General features: G+C 34.4%; 1 protein-coding gene, 4 non-coding genes and 1 pseudogene across 5 annotated transcripts; 5 read left to right on the forward strand and 1 right to left on the reverse strand.

The window, feature by feature from the left end:
• The first annotated feature begins 2,906 nt into the window (after window positions 1-2,906).
• LOC120216146 lies at window positions 2,907-3,046 on the forward strand. The gene has a single exon (XR_005525029.1). It is a non-coding gene; the product is annotated as a small nucleolar RNA snoR134 (small nucleolar RNA).
• A 103-nt stretch (window positions 3,047-3,149) lies between these two features.
• LOC120216145 lies at window positions 3,150-3,244 on the forward strand. Its single transcript, XR_005525028.1, has one exon. It is a non-coding gene; the product is annotated as a small nucleolar RNA U36a (small nucleolar RNA).
• A 25-nt stretch (window positions 3,245-3,269) lies between these two features.
• Window positions 3,270-3,363, forward strand: LOC120216149. Its single transcript, XR_005525031.1, has one exon. It is a non-coding gene; the product is annotated as a small nucleolar RNA Z223 (small nucleolar RNA).
• Window positions 3,364-3,411: 48 nt separating this feature from the next.
• LOC120216150 lies at window positions 3,412-3,525 on the forward strand. Its single transcript, XR_005525032.1, has one exon. It is a non-coding gene; the product is annotated as a small nucleolar RNA Z278 (small nucleolar RNA).
• A 759-nt stretch (window positions 3,526-4,284) lies between these two features.
• Window positions 4,285-5,235, reverse strand: LOC120215841. Its single transcript, XM_039213386.1, has one exon. The coding sequence runs from the start codon at window positions 5,233-5,235 to the stop codon at window positions 4,285-4,287; it is 951 nt and encodes a 316-aa protein (XP_039069317.1).
• A 7,105-nt stretch (window positions 5,236-12,340) lies between these two features.
• Window positions 12,341-14,112, forward strand: LOC120215842 (annotated as a pseudogene).
• Window positions 14,113-18,534: the final 4,422 nt, after the last annotated feature.

Genomic DNA, 18,534 nt, shown 5'->3' on the forward strand with positions numbered 1-18,534 from the left:
ATCTAAAAGGGGAAGAATTGACGAATAAAAAATTGATGGAAGCTTTTTTTTCTTTTTTGCGAGAAAATAAAAAATTGGACACAAACAATTTTAGATTAGTTCGACTTCCTCAATGGAGTTTACATCCACTATATTAGCTTCTACACTAAGAATTTCAACAAATTCACTAATTTGTCCAAACCTTTTAAGACAATGTGTAACCTTACAACACACTTAGACTTATACCCCAAAGTCTAAAGTTACCCTTCCTAAGAAGAAATTACAAAGAGCAAATGTGGAAAAACTCTCACTATGAATATGTTTATACAATTCAATAACAAAATGAACACTAAACAAATAAAACAAAAGAGTACATAAATGTTATTTGAAAGCAAAAAGAGTATTCAAGAATATTGACTTGATTTTTAACTCAATTTGATTGCTTTGACTTTCTTTATATTCTCTTGTCTTCACATATGACTTAGAATCTTGTTCACATGTGACTTGGAATATTGTTTTTATATCCCTTCATTCAATTCTAATCATTTGGGTTGTTATGGGAGTTAATAAAGTCGTTGGGATGAATTTTTCCCGCAATAAATGCTGCCATACGTCTTGAGTACCGATACTCGGGCTTCAAGTATCGGTACTGCCTGCATTAATTACAAAATTCTAACCGCTGAGAATAACAAAGTATCGATATCGATACTTAGAGAGTATCAGTACGAAAATAACATACTGGAATTTGTTTTGTCAAAAATGTAAAGGGGGTATCAGTATTGGTAGTGGTACTAGTGTATTTTTACACATTATCGGTACTATATGAACAATATCAGTATTTTTCTTGGAGTATCGATACTCTGTTATGAAAAATTGATTTTTTGACTCGATTAGGATCTGAAACTCTTTGTAAAAAACTTTGAAAATTATTTCCAGTAAATGAATTGAGTTTTTCAAAATAGTAAGGAGTAAAAATGGAGTATTTGACTTTAAAAAAAATTATATTCAAATGATTGAATCGAATATAAAATTGAAAAATCATATTAAAATTAATCTTAAAATTTCTTTAAAATTATTTTTATATATCAAAATCTCAAAACATGATTCAACACACTTGACATGAAATCAAACAATCAAGAAATCACTTTAATCAATTTTTTTTAAAAAAAATATGTCCGATAAGATGTGTAATAATATCGCTCTTAAATTCCACAATTTCTAGAATAAGATTAATGCTCCACATAATACTTGATATAAAGAAATATTCTTAGAAGATTAAACATTCATCTGTCACATATATTATTTTTCTCATAGGGCATGATGGTTATCTTATCCATTTCTTAGAAGATGAATTATGTGTATTTCATTCCAACTCAGACCAAAACAAAAGAATCACCTACACCTACACCTATACCTGTACCTGTACCTATACCTATACCCTAATACCCTTGCCCATTTTATCGCCATGTCCTCACCTTATTCATTTTCATCCTTATCCATTTTTATTTGTTCTCTTATTTTTATTATTTTCTAAATTTTATAATCTTTTATTCTTAAATTTTCAATTTAAACAATGTTTTGATTGATATCTCACATTTCTTATCAAATTAAAAACAGAAATTTTAAAATTTTAAGTTCATATATATAAAATAGGCTACTTTACTCAAATTTATTATAACACAAAATTTAGACATATTTTAATTTTCAATATAATGGGCAGGTCGTCTCAAATGATGTGAAGGTCATGTGTTACTTTTAAAAATGAGGCTCCTAAAATATCTTATAATAAAGATTAATTTGTTAAATTTGAAATTATGAGGGATCTACGAGGTTTCTTTTACCAATATTCATCGTGGAAAATGATTGAAGATATTGTCAAAATCTTCATTTATAACTTTCTCTGTCATTTTCTCGAGAATTAAACGAAAAAATTATCTTCCTTCCGAACAAAAATATTCTTAAGGTAAAAATATTATACATAGACGAACCTAAATGACATTCACATGTGAGGTTCATAAATTTTAAGACCTTATAACGAATCACATTCTACAACTTTCATTTGACGGGCCTGAAATTAGGGTGTAAACGAGCCGAGTCGAGCTCGAGTATTGTTGAGTTCGACTCGACTCGAAAACTCTGAAATGAAACTCGACTCAGCTCAAAAACTTGAAAAATTGAAGCCATGAATTGAAGCTCAAAAAAGCTTGAAAAATCTCAAAATGAAAAAAAAAACACTTAACTCGATTGAAGCCTCAAACTCAAACTCGAATATGACCTTAAATACATTAAAATCTTATATTACATTTAAAAAAACAGCACATAAATGTTAAGATTATTGATAATTATTTTTTAAAAATAATAAAATATTAATATATTATAATTTCGAGTTACTCATGAGTTTTTTTGAGTCGAGTATCAAATAGTTCGTTTAGAATCGTTAAGAACTTAAGTCGAGTTCGAGCTCGAGTCAAGTCTATTCGAATCGAGTATTTATGAAACTTTGATCGATTCAATATCGAATAACTCATGATATGTTTCGTTTCATCTACAGCCCTATACATGATAATATAATAACTTCATATCATAATCATCCTACATGCTACTTAGACTAACTTTAGCCAGGCTGCATAGCCCAAATAAAGTAAAAAAAACACTTGATCCAGTTAGATCAAAGCCCAATCCAAGTATACCAACTAATTGTTTATGGTTTTAACTCCACATCTAGGGTTTCTAAAGAAAAATACCTCTATATAAATGATTCAAGCTCGACACTTCTCTTCACCCTCTCACCTTACAAGAAGCAGCCACCAAGGGTATGCTATCTGCTTCTTCGTGTACGTTTCCCAAGTTGTTTCTTATTTGTTTACATTAGTTGTGGAAAGCATTCATGTCATTGTTTGCAAAACTGTTTTCGGTGTCGTTTTCATCTGCACGAACTCTCCCTAGCTTATCTGAATCTGTAACTATGAAGATCAAAGCCCCAATGTTGGTGCTAGATCCATGCCGTTTCACGTGTTGCAGAGTAGCCTTTGCTCATCGACTGGCTCTTCCGTGTCCGGCTTCATCTCTCGTTGTTTTGCCTCACTACACCTTTAGCTTGTTTCCGTTCATGGTTTCGCCTCTAAAAACATCTGATATATCTTCTTTTATTTCGATTTGATTTTTGGAGTCGGCGATGATTAAGTTTAGTTTTATCCGCGCTTCTGAGAGCCAATCAGTGAAGCATATTTACGGTAAAAATGGTTAAAATTCTTTATATGAGCCACTCCACAGCAAGATTTTAGTAAGATTTATGGCTATGATGATTTAAATTACAGCTTATTATGCCAGTTCTGCTTCAGAAAATTCTTGATCGAGAAGCTGAATTGTTCAACTGAGCCTCTGCGATTTTCAAAACAAAATCATAATTTGTTTCTCTTTCTTCTTTATACGGTCCGTGGTGATTTATCCGTTGGTTTGAGATGTAGATTTCTTCAAGCCCTGATTTTCAGGGGAACCCACTTGGGGTGCTACATCATTCATGAAACTACCGGATATTCCTGAGACTTCATTGAAATAAATTGTTCTTTCGTGATGTAGTTTTAGTGAGCCGGTGATGATATAATCCACTTTTGGATGAGGTGCAGTGGAACCAAGAACGAACCTACTTGGAAGAAGCTGCAATACGTTGATATTCAAGGATTCAACTGAGGCTTTCATGTATTGTTTATCTAATGTTTTACATTTTGATCGAGTTTCACTATACCCTGAACCTGATATGTGGTTTGGGGTCTGAAAACTCGTATAGTTATGTTAATTTCGGAGTTAAATAACGGCACAATATCGTTTTTCTTTTGTTAATTTCGCAGGGGATTCTTCTTTGATTGATGTAGTTTGTGTTGTGTTGATGTATACTGTAATTAACAAAGAAATGAGAGTTTCGTTATTTCGCAGGTGCTTATCCTTATTAACCATTTTAATCTTAGAATTTCCGAAGAACTTCCAAATAATGGCCGCAATGAATTCATAATCATTTGCCAGCAGATAAACAATGAGGCAGCATGAGGTATTGATCATTCTACACAATGAAAAAACACATGCCATCTTCATTTACTGGTAGATAGAGTGAGTGAACTCTTAATCAGTCATTTACGCAATAAGCAAACCATTAAGCCTTAACCCATAACAAAGAATTATGGTTCACTACTCAAAACCACACAGTGAAACGATCATTGCCTTAACCCATAACAAAGAATAATGGTTCACTACTCAAAACCACACAGTGAAACGATCATTATTCATCTTTAATTTCATTCCCCTCTCAATTCAATTCACTCTGCTTTTATTCTTCTGGTTCTTGCAGGACTCCATCGTTTCTTCGCGAAAAGCAAGCCTCTTGCCATGCCTGTTACTCTCCTCATCGTTTTCAGTCAAAGACCGCTTTCGAGCAATGCTTGTAGCCAAATTCCTATTGCTTTGATTGGCGATCTGATTGTACCGACTCGCCACCACCCTTCCCTGTTTGGGTGGTGGTTTTTTCGCAGTCACTGATCTTTCACCCTCTTTGAAAAGATTTTTGGGTTGAATTGTAGTAAGAACGCCGTCTTCTTTCTTCACAGCTCTCTTAGACGCCACCGTGGTCGCCGCCGGCCTAGTAACTTGAGCCTTGGATATTGTTCGGCGTGATTTTGGGCTAAGACTCAAGCTCAAGCTCTTGCCTTTCCTGCTTTTAACTTTCTCTTCGTCCAAATCTCGCAGCTTATAGAAACACGATTTGCGGCGGCTCTGCATGGGGGTGGCGAGATCCACCGCACGGTTCAATTTCGTTTTAGCACTCGAAAACAGAGGGGCTTCGATCATCTTCTCGAAATTCTTGGTGCTCTGTTTTTGCACCATGAATTTAGAAGCCACTGTTCTCCCTCTCATCGAAACCCTCCTCGCTTTACATTCGGCCTTTTCGTGTCGGAGAGTTTCGAGCTTCAACGAAAGAAGAGCGATCTCCTTCTCGGTAGCTTCAATCTCCATATCGATCTTCTTCTCATCACGCTTCTCCTCTTCTTTTCTTTTGAAAGAAACACAGGATTTTAGGCAAGGCGGGCTCAGGTTTTCTTTACCACAATCGGATTCTAGTGACCGGTTCACTGGTACGGATTCAATATCAGAAAAAGAAATCTTGATGGTGGTTGTATCTTCGGATCCTCCGTCGTCGAATGCTTCGTTGTTCCAAACGTGAAGCGTCGACACATTGACCAAATCTGGGTATTGAAGAAGACTCATCTATCGCGCTTTCGATCAAGAACTGCTCCAAGAAAAACGAAAATCAACTGCGGATTTGAATGTACAAAAATTACGAAGAATTCAATCAAAATTTTCTAAGCTTTGAAGAAGATATTCTTTTTTATCAATAAGCTTTGAAGAATTTAGGGTAACTGGGTAAGAGCGACGGAGAAGAGTAATTGGAGAGATATATATGACCGTTGGACAAAACTAGTCGTTAGGCGGCTGAGAATATGAGCCGTTAGATCATAAGGGAGCTCCCACATGCGCTCCGATTTTGAAGTAATGATTTTAGTCTATAAAAAGAAAGTGAAATTTAAAGTAGAGAACATGAGAGTATTTGATGAATTGTTTCAATTAATTTTCAATTTAGTTAGCAATAATTTGAAATAAAATAATATATATTAAATAAGGGTAAATTATGCATTTATTATCTAAATTAATTTTGATTCAATTTAGTACCTAAATTTTTATTTTAAAAAAAAATCATACCTAACGTTTAGTTTTTGTTTCATTTTAGTAACCATCATTAAAAACGTAACGGACGGGCTTGTCGATCGTCTATAATCTTCGGTCGTCGCATCTATCGACCGATGAAGCTCAAATCATTACTTCGGATCTGTCCACCGGGGCTATGTTACGGCAACCCATCCATTAATTTTTTAATGGTAAGGTATTAAAATGAAACAAAAACTAAATGTTAGGTATGATTTTTAAAAAATAAAAGTTTAAGTACTAAAACTAAATGTTATGTATGATTTTTAAAAAATAAAAGTTTAAGTACTAAAACTGATGTTTAGATACTAAACACGTAGTTTATGTTAGGAAAATAAACCGAGTACAAGTAATTTCCCTATAACCAGATTAGTGAGAATGCGAAATAAAAGCGGAAAAATAATACCCGAAAATTGATAACGGAGTTCAGCCAATTGTGCTTACGTCTCCGGGCTGCTGCAGATCTTTTACTAAGAGAGAAAATTTACAGGTGTTTACAAAACACTCACTACTCACAAGAAAGCTCTCTAGTATAGGAAGAAAGAAATGTTTTGGGATGATTTTGAAGCTAAATGGGTAAGGGTATTTATAGTAGAAACTTAGGGACTAATCTTTGAAAATACCCTAAAGTGCAATGACTAAAGTGAATTTACCCATTCCTATTTTCAACAAACATCTACCAAAATTTTACCAAACTTTGAAAAACATTTTTCAAAGAAACATTTACCAAACTTTGAAAAAAACATTTTCCAAAGTTGGTTGCCAAACTTTGAAACTTTTAACAATCTCCCACTTGAAGACTGATTTTAATATGTCTTCACACCTCGATCAATGCAGCAGCATGTCTGGTCTTGTTATTCTAGCATGCCAACTGAAGTTGAACACAACTTCAGTTTATCCGTAGTCACCGTCTTTGTCAACATGTCTGCCGGATTTTGAGCTCCACTAATCTTTTCAAGTTTCAAAATCCCATCTTCCAGAAGAGACCGGATAAAATGATATCTCAATTGTATGTGCTTTGTCCTGGAATGAAAAGACGGATTCTTTGCTAGATGGATAGCACTTTGACTGTCGCAATACAAGATATTGTTTTCTTGTTTCTTGCCTAACTCTTCCAAGAAACTTTGGAGCCAAACCATCTCCTTGCTGGCTTCCGTAACAGCGACATATTCTGCTTCAGTTGTGGAGAGAGCAACTATCTTCTGTAGTTGAGAAACCCAACTCACTGCAGTTCCTCCTAGAGTATAGACATACCTTGTAGTGCTCCTTCTGATGTCGACATTTCCGGCTAAGTCAGCATCTACATGGCCTGTCAGTATCATATCTCCACCTTTGAAACAAAGTGCTTTGTTTGTGGTACCCCGAAGATATCTGAGGATCCATTTGACTGCTTCCCAGTGTACCTTGCCCGGATTATTCATGTACCTGCTAACAGCTCCCACTGCATGAGCAATATCTGGTCTGGTACAAACCATGGCATACATCAGACTTTCAATTGCTGAGGCATACGGCACCTTCACCATGTGTGCACGTTCTTCCTCCGTCTTTGGTGATTGGTCTTTGGAGAGTCTGAAATGAACACCTAAAGGTGTACTTACTGGTTTAGCATCTTGCATGTTGAACCTGGAGAGTACTTTGTTGATGTACTCAGCCTGTGATAACATCAAAGTCCCCGACTTTGTGTCTCTCTTGATACTCATCCCAAGAATCTGCTTTGCAGCGCCCAGATCCTTCATAGCAAACTGCTTCGACAATTTTTGCTTCAAGTGTATAATCTCTTGCATGTTTGAGCCTGCAACGAGCATGTCATCAACGTACAACAATAAAATAATGAAACTATTATCGAACCTCTTGATGTAGCAACAATGATCTGCTTGGCATCTGGTAAAACCACTGCTACTCATGAAACTATCGAACTTCTTGTACCACTGTCTAGGAGCTTGTTTTAAACCATACAAGCTCTTCTTCAACCTGCATACCAGGTTTTTCTTGCCTGCCTCTATGAAGCCTTCTGGCTGCCTCATATAGATCTCTTCCTCCAAATCACCATGAAGGAAAGCTGTCTTTACATCTAACTGCTCGAGATGTAAATTCTCCGCAGCTACAATTTTCAACACCAGTCTGATTGTAGACAGTTTTACGACTGGAGAGAAAATTTCATTGTAGTCAATACATTCTTTTTGCTGAAAACCTTTGACAACCAATCTTGCTTTGTAGCATTTTCTCCCATCATGTTCTTCTTTGATCCTGTAAATCCACTTGTTATGGAGCGCTTTCTTGCCTGGTGGTAATTCAGCTAATTCCCACGTCTGATTTGACATAAGCGAGTCCATCTCATCTTTCATGGAAGACTCTCACTTGAATGAATCCTCCACCTGCATTGCTTCATCATAGCACTCTGGTTCACCATTGTCAGTCAGCAACAAATAGTGCAAAGAAGGCGAATACCGTTGGGTTGGTTTAGGAATTCTGGAGGAGCGTCTCAGTTCTGGTGTGTGTGGTTCTTCTTGAACTGCTTCAGGATTGATCTGAACATCATTTCCTGAAATATCCTCGAACTCAGCAAATTCCTTTGTTTCAGCTTCGGTATTACTTGATTCTGCGGTTGACCTATCTTTGTACATCACATTTTCATTGAAAATGACGTCTCTGCTTCTGATGATCTTTCGATTTTCGTAGTCCCAAAATTGGTAACCGAACTCATCACCACCGTAACCAACAAAGACGCATTTGTTGGACTTGGCATCAAGTTTACTTCTTTCAGCAGAGTTTATGTGTACATAAGAAATACAACCAAACACTCTTAAGTGTGAAATGTTTATTTCTTTCTTGCTCCAAGCTTCCTCTGGTATTCCGCCATCCAAAGGAACTGAGGGCCCACGGTTGATCAGGTAAGCTGCAGTGTTGATAGCTTCAGCCCATAGAAATTTGGGCAATCCGGCATGTATCCTCATGCTTCTGGCACGTTCATTCAGAGTTTTGTTCATGCGCTCTGCTACGCCATTCTGCTGCGGTGTTATGGGAACTGTTGTCTCCATCTTGATCCCATTGTTTGCGCAGAAATCTCTGAAACTACTGTCTCTGTACTCTCCTCCAATGTCAGACCTCAACCGCTTGACTTTCAAACCAGTCTCATTTTCCACCATGGCCTTCCATTTTCTGAAGGTATCAAAGACTTCTGATTTCTTCTTCAGAAAATAAACCCACACATTCATTGTTGAATCATCGATGAAGGTGACATAATATAGTGAGCCTGCAAGAGATGGAACAGGGGATGGTCCCCATACATCAGTATGAACCAATTCTAACCTTTCTGCCTTGGGAGTCTTGTCAATCTTTGTAAAACTGTCTTTCTTTTGTTTTCCAAAGATACCATCCTCGCATAGTCCGACATCTACATTCTTTAGATCCGGCAGCTTCCCTTTTGACAGAAGTATCTTCATTCCTTTCTCGCTCATATGGCCGAGCCTTTGGTGCCATAGGTTTGATTTTCCATCAGCATCTGCTACTGCAATGATATTCTCTAAATTGGAGGTTACATAGAGAGTACCAGTCTTCTTACCACGAGCAATGACGAGTGCTCCTTTGGTAATCTTCCATTCACAGCCTGAAAAAGTTGTACTATATCCTTCTCCATCAAGCTGCCCAACAGAAATCAGATTTCTTTTGAGGCCAGGAATATGTCTCACTCCTGTCAGCTTCCAAGTGGTCTGGTTTGGCAGTTTTAGTCGGATGTCTCCTTTTCCGACGATCTTCAAGGTTTCATCATCAGCTAGATGAACCTTCCCAAAATCACCACTGACATAGTTCTCCATGATTTCTCGGCATGGGGTGGAGTGAAAAGATGCCCTTGAATCCAAGATCCATGATTCAATCGGACTGTTGATGCTTAAAATCATGGCATCACCTGTCTCCTCCGTCATGTTGGCAGATTCCTGTGCGCCGGTATTTTTCTTCGGTGCTCGGCAATCTCTTTTGAAGTGACCCTTCTTGCCGCAATTATAACATGTAAAATCTTTATTTCCTGTTCTTGATTTGCCCCTTCTGGATTTTGATCTTCCACGATTTGAATTTCTTTCTGAAGTTCTCCCTCTAGACTCCGTGTGCAAGGCTGAGGAGGTTGATGCTTCACCCGATTCTCTTCGTCAAATTTCTTCACTCAATACCAGATCCCGAACATCGTCGAATTTTAATTTGTTGTTTCCCGACGAACTGCTGACTGCTGTAACAGTAGCATTCCAACTGTCTGGTAGAGATGATAAGAGAATTAAAGCTCGAACTTCATCATCGAAATCAATTTCCACTGAACTCAACTGGGTTGTGATTGTGTTGAGTTCATTTAGGTGTTGTACCACCGATGCCCCTTCCGTCATCCGCAAATTGAATAATCGCCTCATCAAATGAACTTTGTTTGAGGCTGATGGCTTCTCGTACATACTGGAGAGAGCCGCCATAAGACCCGCCGTGGTCTTTTCCTTTGCTATGTTAAAAGCAACATTGCGGGATAATGTCAGTCGGATAACTCCGAGGGCTTGTCTGTCGAGAAGAGCCCAATCTTCATCCTTCATGCCCTCTGGTTGCTTTCCTGAGAGAGGTTGATATAGATTTTTCTGGTACAAAAAATCTTCAATCTGCATCTTCCAAAAGCCAAAGTCCGCACCATCGAACTTTTCAATTTTCACCTTCCCTTCGTCTGCAGCCATCGCTCCCACTCGAATCTGGCTTCGTTTGGATCATTTCTGACAATTCTTGCGAATCACCGTGTATTAGAACACCACCGTCGACAAACTCGTATCGTCGACCGAATTTCACTATTCACGAAATTCACTATTCACGTGAATAGTAATGAATAGTAACCTCACAGAAAATTTGACAAAACTCACAACCAAAAGCTCTGATTACCAGTTGTTAGGAAAATAAACCGAGTACAAGTAATTTCCCTATAACCAGATTAGTGAGAATGCGAAATAAAAGCGGAAAAATAATACCCGAAAATTGATAACGGAGTTCAGCCAATTGTGCTTACGTCTCCGGGCTGCTGCAGATCTTTTACTAAGAGAGAAAAATTTACAGGTGTTTACAAAACACTTACTACTCACAAGAAAGCTCTCTAGTATAGGAAGAAAGAAATGTTTTGGGATGATTTTGAAGCTAAATGGGTAAGGGTATTTATAGTAGAAACTTAGGGACTAATCTTTGAAAATACCCTAAAGTGCAATGACTAAATGTTAGTTATGATTTTTAAAAAATAAAAGTTTAAGTACTAAAACTAAATGTTATGTATGATTTTTAAAAAATAAAAGTTTAAGTACTAAAACTGATGTTTAGATACTAAACACGTAGTTTACCCATTAAATAAAAGGGTAAAGTATAAAAATGTGTCCCACTACTATAAAGAGTTATTTTGCAAGTCTAAACTATTAAAATTACAAAATAGTCCTCTAATTTTAAGACATTCCTTTATTGAGTCCCTTAATTATTAAAAATTAAAAAAAAATGATCACCTAACTATTCATATGTTCCAAAATCATCATTTTCTGTTAAAAATTGAAGGTAGTCTGATACCCTGTTTTAATTGCGATATAATAGTCGTTTGAGATTCTAACATTATATTTTATTATATCCTAAGCTAGTAAGTTAACGTTAAGCTCAAATTGTCATCAATTTAAACAGAAAAGGATGAGTTTGGAACATATGAATAGTTGGATGATAATTTTGTAACTTTTAATAGTTAGGTACCCAACAAAGCAACGTTCTATAATCGAAGGATAATTTTACAATTTTGAATAATTAAGGGACTCAATAAAATTATAGTTGAGGGACTATTTATGTATTTTATCCTAAATAAACATAACGTCTTTGATCAATGAAAATTTAGGGTAAACTATGCATTTAGTACCTAAACCATCATTTTTGGTTTGTTTTAGTACCTAATTTTTTTACTTTTCAAAATCACACCTAACGTTTAGTTTTTATTTAATTTTAATACACCATCATTAAAAAATTAATGCGTTTAGTACCTGAATTATTATTTTTAGTTCATTTTAGAACCTAAACTTTTAAAAAAAATTCCAAAACTTAACGTTTAGTTTTTAACATTGGTATTACAAATGAAACAAATACTAAACTTTAATTTTTAAAAATTTAAAAGTTTAAATATTAAAACAAACCAAAATTAATAGTTTGGATACTAATTGCGTAGTTTACCCAAAAATTTAATGATCAATGAACATAAAAAAAATAAACATAACGTTGTTGGTTGAATTTTTAGAAAAACAATGTGGTGATCAAAACGAAAAAAAAAACAGTACTAGTTGGATGAAAATGTGGTTTACCCTTTTTTTAGTTTATTTTGGTCATGAGTCGACCACTTGTTGTGAAAGAAGCCAGATGTTTAACCCTAACACTTGCACTCTGTAGAGAAAGATATCTATCTACTTGGACCAACTTGGTAGTTGTGCATATTTTCATATTTCTTAATATTATGGTTTCTTATTTACTTGGTAGCTGTATAAAACTATAGTATAAAATTATATATCGCTGCAACTCCGTCCCATGTATAATGGTGTGTGAACAGTGAGGTGTGCAAAATTTCTGGATTTTATCATAGATGGTTGAAAGCAGTATGGTGAAGTTTCTCGACAGCTTTCGTGTTTCGCCGCCACCGGGGGCGGTTCCGACGGTGTCATTGCGGCTCACTTATTTTGACATGCCGTGGTTATTTTGTCATAATGTCCAACGCCTTTTCTTCTATAAATTCCATCACCCTACTTTGCACTTCATGGAGACCACTCTTCCTATGCTCAAACGCTCCCTGTCCTTGACCCTCCAACATTTCTTCCCATACGCAGCTAACATCATGTGCCCTCCATCGCCCGACAAACCTTTTATCCGTCACCGAATCTAACGAAGATTTCCACCGCATCGTGGCCGACTATCTGCTAGACGTCGAATTGTTACACCCCTTCGTTCCTCAACTTCTGTCGGGAGAAGTGACCGAGGATGGAATCCGAGTGCTTCCGATCATAGCGTTTCGAGTTACCGTGTTTCCAAATTCCGGGATCTGAATCGGATCAACTTATTGTTACGCGATTGGTTATGGTAAGTCGTTCATGCATTTCATGAGGTATTGGGCGTCTGTTAATAGGTTCGGTGCCACGGATGGTGACCTAATTCGAATCGAAAACTCACTGCCCCTTAGGGGGTGTTTGGTTCAAGGATTGTGATGTTTGGTTGGCCGGAAATCTCATTCCCGGTAATGTTTTATTACCAATAGTAGATTTTTTGGGGTATATTACCGGGAATGTCATTACCTCCATTCCCTTAGGTATTGTAACATTACCGGCGTTTTGGACTAAAACGCCCTTAAATTTTTATTTTTTTTCAAAAATATCCTTCTTCTGTCATTGAATAATAAAAATTCTACGAATGTTAAATTACAAATTTATCCTTAAATTATTTTAGATTTACAAAAAAAATCTATAATTAAAATTTTATATGAAGTTCAAGGGTTAAATTTTTTTTTACCCTTTCATTAAACCTTTTTTATATTTTTAATTTTGTAAAAAAAATATAAATATTATGAATTTAATTTTTTAAAGAAAATATATAAATATTTTACAATTTGTAATATTATACAAATATATAATAAGGACAATTTGGTCAAATATACATTCTAATAATCTTTTATTCCTTTAACCAAACACAGTAATCTTACATTCCTGCTAAACCAACCAAACACAAAATACAACATTCCTAGTAATCCTATTCCCTGGTAATCTTTCATTCTCACTGGTAATCTTACATTCCGTGAACCAAACACAAAGATATAACATCAAACAAGGTTCGAGCCACGTTCGTATTCAATCGAACTCGAGTCGAGACACTAAAACAATTGGTCACAATAAGTTCTATTGCTTCATATTTCCAATTGATTGTCGGAATCGCTTAAAATTTCCGGTTCCGACAACGTACTTCGAGAACTGCTTAAAACCATGCATTTTCGACTTAAAAAGAAGCGAATTGATAAGAGAAGACGGGATCGTTTTAGCTGCGAAGGCCATCGGGAGAACGATTAAAGAAGCGAAGGGAAGTGATTGGAAATGGGCAGAAGATCCGAGTCCGGCGATTAGAGAACGAGCAATAACAGGGCGTCTTACACCAACTACCGGATCACCAAAACTAGGAGTGTGTGATACGGATTTTGGGTGGGGAAAGCCCTGCAAGGTTGAGCTGGCACATATCGACCACGACGGAGCGATATCCATGGCGGAGTGTAGGGATGGGCACGGCGGAATTGAGGTGGGTCTAGCTTTAAACAAGAATCAAATGGATGAATTCGTTGCCCTCTTTGAACAAAATTTGAAGCATCTAGGAATGTAGTATTTGTAGTTTTGTACCGCTGGCTGGCGTGCATATTTCTGGTAACTACCTTACTGAAATCAAATTAATAAAACTATCAACTAGTTTAGTGGGATTGATAGTTGGGTGAGATGAATTATTAGATTTGTTAAGTTAAAATTTTAAATTTTAATGTTGAGATACGAACTAAATTACCTTAATAATTAAAGGAATGTTTGTTATATCTATATGTCTCGACTAAAAAATTTAGGGTATTTGAACGTTTAATTTTTAGAACATATATTATTTCCTTTTATGTATGTTGTTTAAAACGAGAATGTTTGTTATATTTGTATGTCTCAACTAAAAATTTTAGGGTATTTGTGGGGATCCGAATCCGAACATTAAGAATAATAATTAGCGTTCAATTTCAAATAACAGTTGAAAGTTATTTTTGAATAAATATTACCTTGTACTTATTTTTAAATTAATAAAAAATAACTAAAACGACAAAAAAATGAATTATAAGAATAGAAAATCAGGAATTTTATAGACAATACGTTTAGTGTGTTATTTTAAATATAAGTATGGTATAAAATTTTAAGAAAATCATAATTTTATATCGAGACGTTCATAAAATGTCTCATTCGACAGAGACGATAAGTTTTTATGAAGATTATTGAATTCTTTTAATATTGATCGTCGTTCTCAATTGGAAGATTTTATTTTTCTTTATATCTTTAGATTTAATATTTTATTTATGAGTATTTTAGGAACTATTGTCTTCAATTTTATCTCTATAATTAGATGTGTTATAATTTTGATTTCTTTTATTATTAATGAAATCTAATTATAAATTTTTATAAATATATATTTAAGCTTTAAGTGTACAAATATTCATATATTCACATGTTATTGTTTTGCATAACACAACATTTTATTTATTAATATATATATATATAATGTTAAAATAACCATTAAAAACCATACAAAGACCAATACCCATACTAAATATTCGTATCAAGGACCGAGTCCATATAACAATATTATTAAAAAGTTTCAGGACCGAGTTTTTTTTTCATTAAAAATTGACGGTTGTATAAGATGGTTGTATAAGATGGATATTAACATGATGATTGAGATATGATAGTCGTTTGAGATTTTGGGATCAAATTTATCATATCAGAGTGAACAAGTTAACGTTCAACTTAGAATATCGCCAATTTTTTTAACGGAAAAGGTCGAGTTTGGAACATAATGAATAGCCGGGTAACCATTTTGTAACTTTCAGTAGTCAAGAGACTCAACAAAACAACACCCTATAATAGAAGAACCATTTTATATTTTTTAATAGTTAAGATACTTAATAAAACAATACCCTATAACGAATACCATTTGCGTAGAACATTCATGACAGAATCTACCACCAAAACATGCACGTAGAACATTCATTCGAATAATATAAGGCGATGGATGCATGGTTTGACCGTATTTTAAACTATATAATATATGTGATTAGGTTATAAACATAATGAATTATTTAACGTCTGTTTGTAATATCATACTCATAAACGTGCATCACGGTGGCCGTAGCAAAGTGTCCATCCAATATTACGTTGACGCCAGCATTCATCTATCCAATTCAACAACTCCGTTTTAATCCTCTACGTGGAATCGTCTCACTCTCTGCCTACACCTGCACCTTCAACCTTAAACACGTGTCCCCAAATGCACATTACATCTAGCTAAATCAAGGGGGTTGTACTAGATTAACTTAATTTACATTTCTAACTTAAAAAATATGCAAATTTTATAAGATAATTTATATTTTAGATCATTAAATGTAATTTTTAATTTTTGTTTAAATTAATTAATAAGAACATGTCACGTAATAAAAAAGATAAACAGCATGTTAGGTTTTTTATTTTAAAAATTATTGTTGTTAAATTTAATCCCTAAAAAGTTTTTTAATACTAAAAAATAAACAATTTTTTATAATTTAATTTAATTTTGTATTTATTTAATATTAATTTCATTCAATATGAATTGACATATGTCATCATCTATCGAATGAAAAATGAGAAAATAAAGATGCCAACAAAAATAATTATACGTGGTAAATAAAACACTCAACTAGACGAAACCTTTAAATTATTCTAATATAAAAATTAATATTTAAAATATTTTTTGGGTACATTACGCATTTAGTATCTAAATTATTAATTTTAATACCTAAATTTTTAATTTTTTTTAAAATCATATTTAACATTTAGTTTTAATTTCATTTTAGTACCCATCCTTTAAAAACTTCAATCATGCATAGTACCTAAACTTTTATTTTTTTTCAAAACTTAACGTTAAATTTTGAACGGTGTACTAGAACGAAACAAAAACCAACGTTTTAAACGGCGGAGTACTAAAATGAAACAAAAACTAAACTTTAGGTGTAATTTTGAAAAATAAAAAAATTACTAAAATAGATCAAAAATAATAATTTAAGTACTAAACACGTAATTTATCCAAACTTTTTATATACTTTTTTGTCTGTGAATAGATGCATGAAGTGCATTAAATGATGGACGAACGGGTCTCGTACTCTCTCACGTACCAATTTTAATAAATTTAGCTAACGTATTTTAGCTAAAATTACAAAACAACATGCATATACATGTGAACTCTTAACATTGAACGATAGAAGCAACAAAAATAGTCAAAGTTTGTTGGGGGATCATGGACACCTTACAACCATAAACTAACAAACGAATTTCGTGATATTTCTTAAATATTTTTCGGTCAACTTTAAAGACATGGATTCATGCATGTCCTTATATGGCAATCTCATGCAGAAGCAAACCCTAGATTTGCTACAAGTATGTAATCCCATAGATTAAATTATGAGCCACTGCTTAATCAACGTGACGAAATAATGCATGAAATTTCCCCGACCTAATCCTAGTGGTGACATTTCAGCCACATTTTCAATCTATTTTTTATGCATTAGTGATATATATATATATATGGAAAATTACTTGATATATCTTTGTTTTAAAATTTAGATTCCATAATCTTATTTATTTGGGTAAAAACATAAATGATCCCCTGACTATAGGATATTACTTTATTAAGTCCATCGAGTATTAATAGTTATAAAAGATTCATCCAATTATTGGGAGTTGCTTTGTTGAGTCTAATAATTGTTAAAGTTACAAAATTTTCACCCAGCTATTCATTATATTCCAAACTTTTCATTTTCTGTTAACTTTTTTACTACAATATGAGCTTTACATTAAACTGTTGACTGAGGTATGATAAAACTTGAACTCATAATCTCCAACGACTATCATATCCCAATTAGCATGTTAACGTCCAACTCAGATAGCCGTTAATTTTTTAACAGAAAATGATGAGTTTGGAACATAATAAATAGTCAAGTGATCATTTTGTAACTTTTAATATTCAAAGGACTCAACAAAGCAACTCCCTATGGTCGAGGGATCATTTTGTAACTTTTAATATTCAAGGGACTCAACAAAGCAACTCCATAGGGTCGAGGGACCATTTTGTAACTTTTAATAGTCAAGGGACTCAATAAAGTAATATCATATAACTGGGGATCATTTATATACTTTACCCTATTTATTTTAATTTTTTTACCATAAACCCTAAATTCTAAATCTTAAACAAAAACTATAGACATTAACTTATAAACCCTAAATATTAACTCGTAAATCTTAAACTCTAAACCTTGAATATATGTATGAGATCGTAAACTTTCTGTCCTTGAATATAACGAATAACATTAAAATCTATGAGCCGAAATCGTTTTATCCTTTGGAGAGTATGAAGTCATAAAAGGGGCGTGTCATCATTATAAACCTTGCTTAATGCTCTATTAATTAATATATTAATCTTAAAAGAACACTCAAGGACATCGATTAATTAAAATTAACAAAAAGATGGATATAAAAGGAAAGGCAAGGGAACAAGCAATATGATGCTGATCTTGGGCACAAAGATTATGCAATAATTATAATATAAAAGCATTTGACCAAATCGTGTCATGTTAGATAGGAGGTGGATCAACTTTTGCACCTGTTTGTCAAATGTGTTTGAATTAAACCATCCACTTAAAAGGCAGCTTAACCCTTCAACCCCTTTTCATTACAACTGTCGAACTTAACCCAGAGAACGAATTTTGGGAGGGAATCTGGTTTTGATCGAACCAAGACGAGATTTGAAGGGGAGAGGGTTGACTTTATAGGTGGAATTAGACAGGACACCTGGTGCTGTCTTTTGGTACACGTGCCCGAAACATAGTGGTTTGGTCCGAAAGAGGGTCCAGCTAGGAAAGTGTTGACATAATATGATCGGTTTGCTGATGAAAGCTAACGTAGATGAACACTTTTGTGTGGCTAAAAGTTCAAATTTTGGCGAATATGTGCAATGGAATAATGTGGCGTTTTC

The sequence above is a fragment of the Hibiscus syriacus genome, unplaced genomic scaffold (genome assembly GCF_006381635.1).
Source record: "Hibiscus syriacus cultivar Baekdansim isolate YM2019G1 unplaced genomic scaffold, ASM638163v2 tig00110156_pilon, whole genome shotgun sequence".
NCBI lineage: Eukaryota > Viridiplantae > Streptophyta > Magnoliopsida > Malvales > Malvaceae > Hibiscus > Hibiscus syriacus.

What these genes read in the sequence shown, in the direction of transcription:
- LOC120215841 (XM_039213386.1), bottom strand. Translation starts at nt 5,235, where the DNA reads ATGAGTCTTCTTCAATACCCAGATTTGGTCAATGTGTCGACGCTTCAC.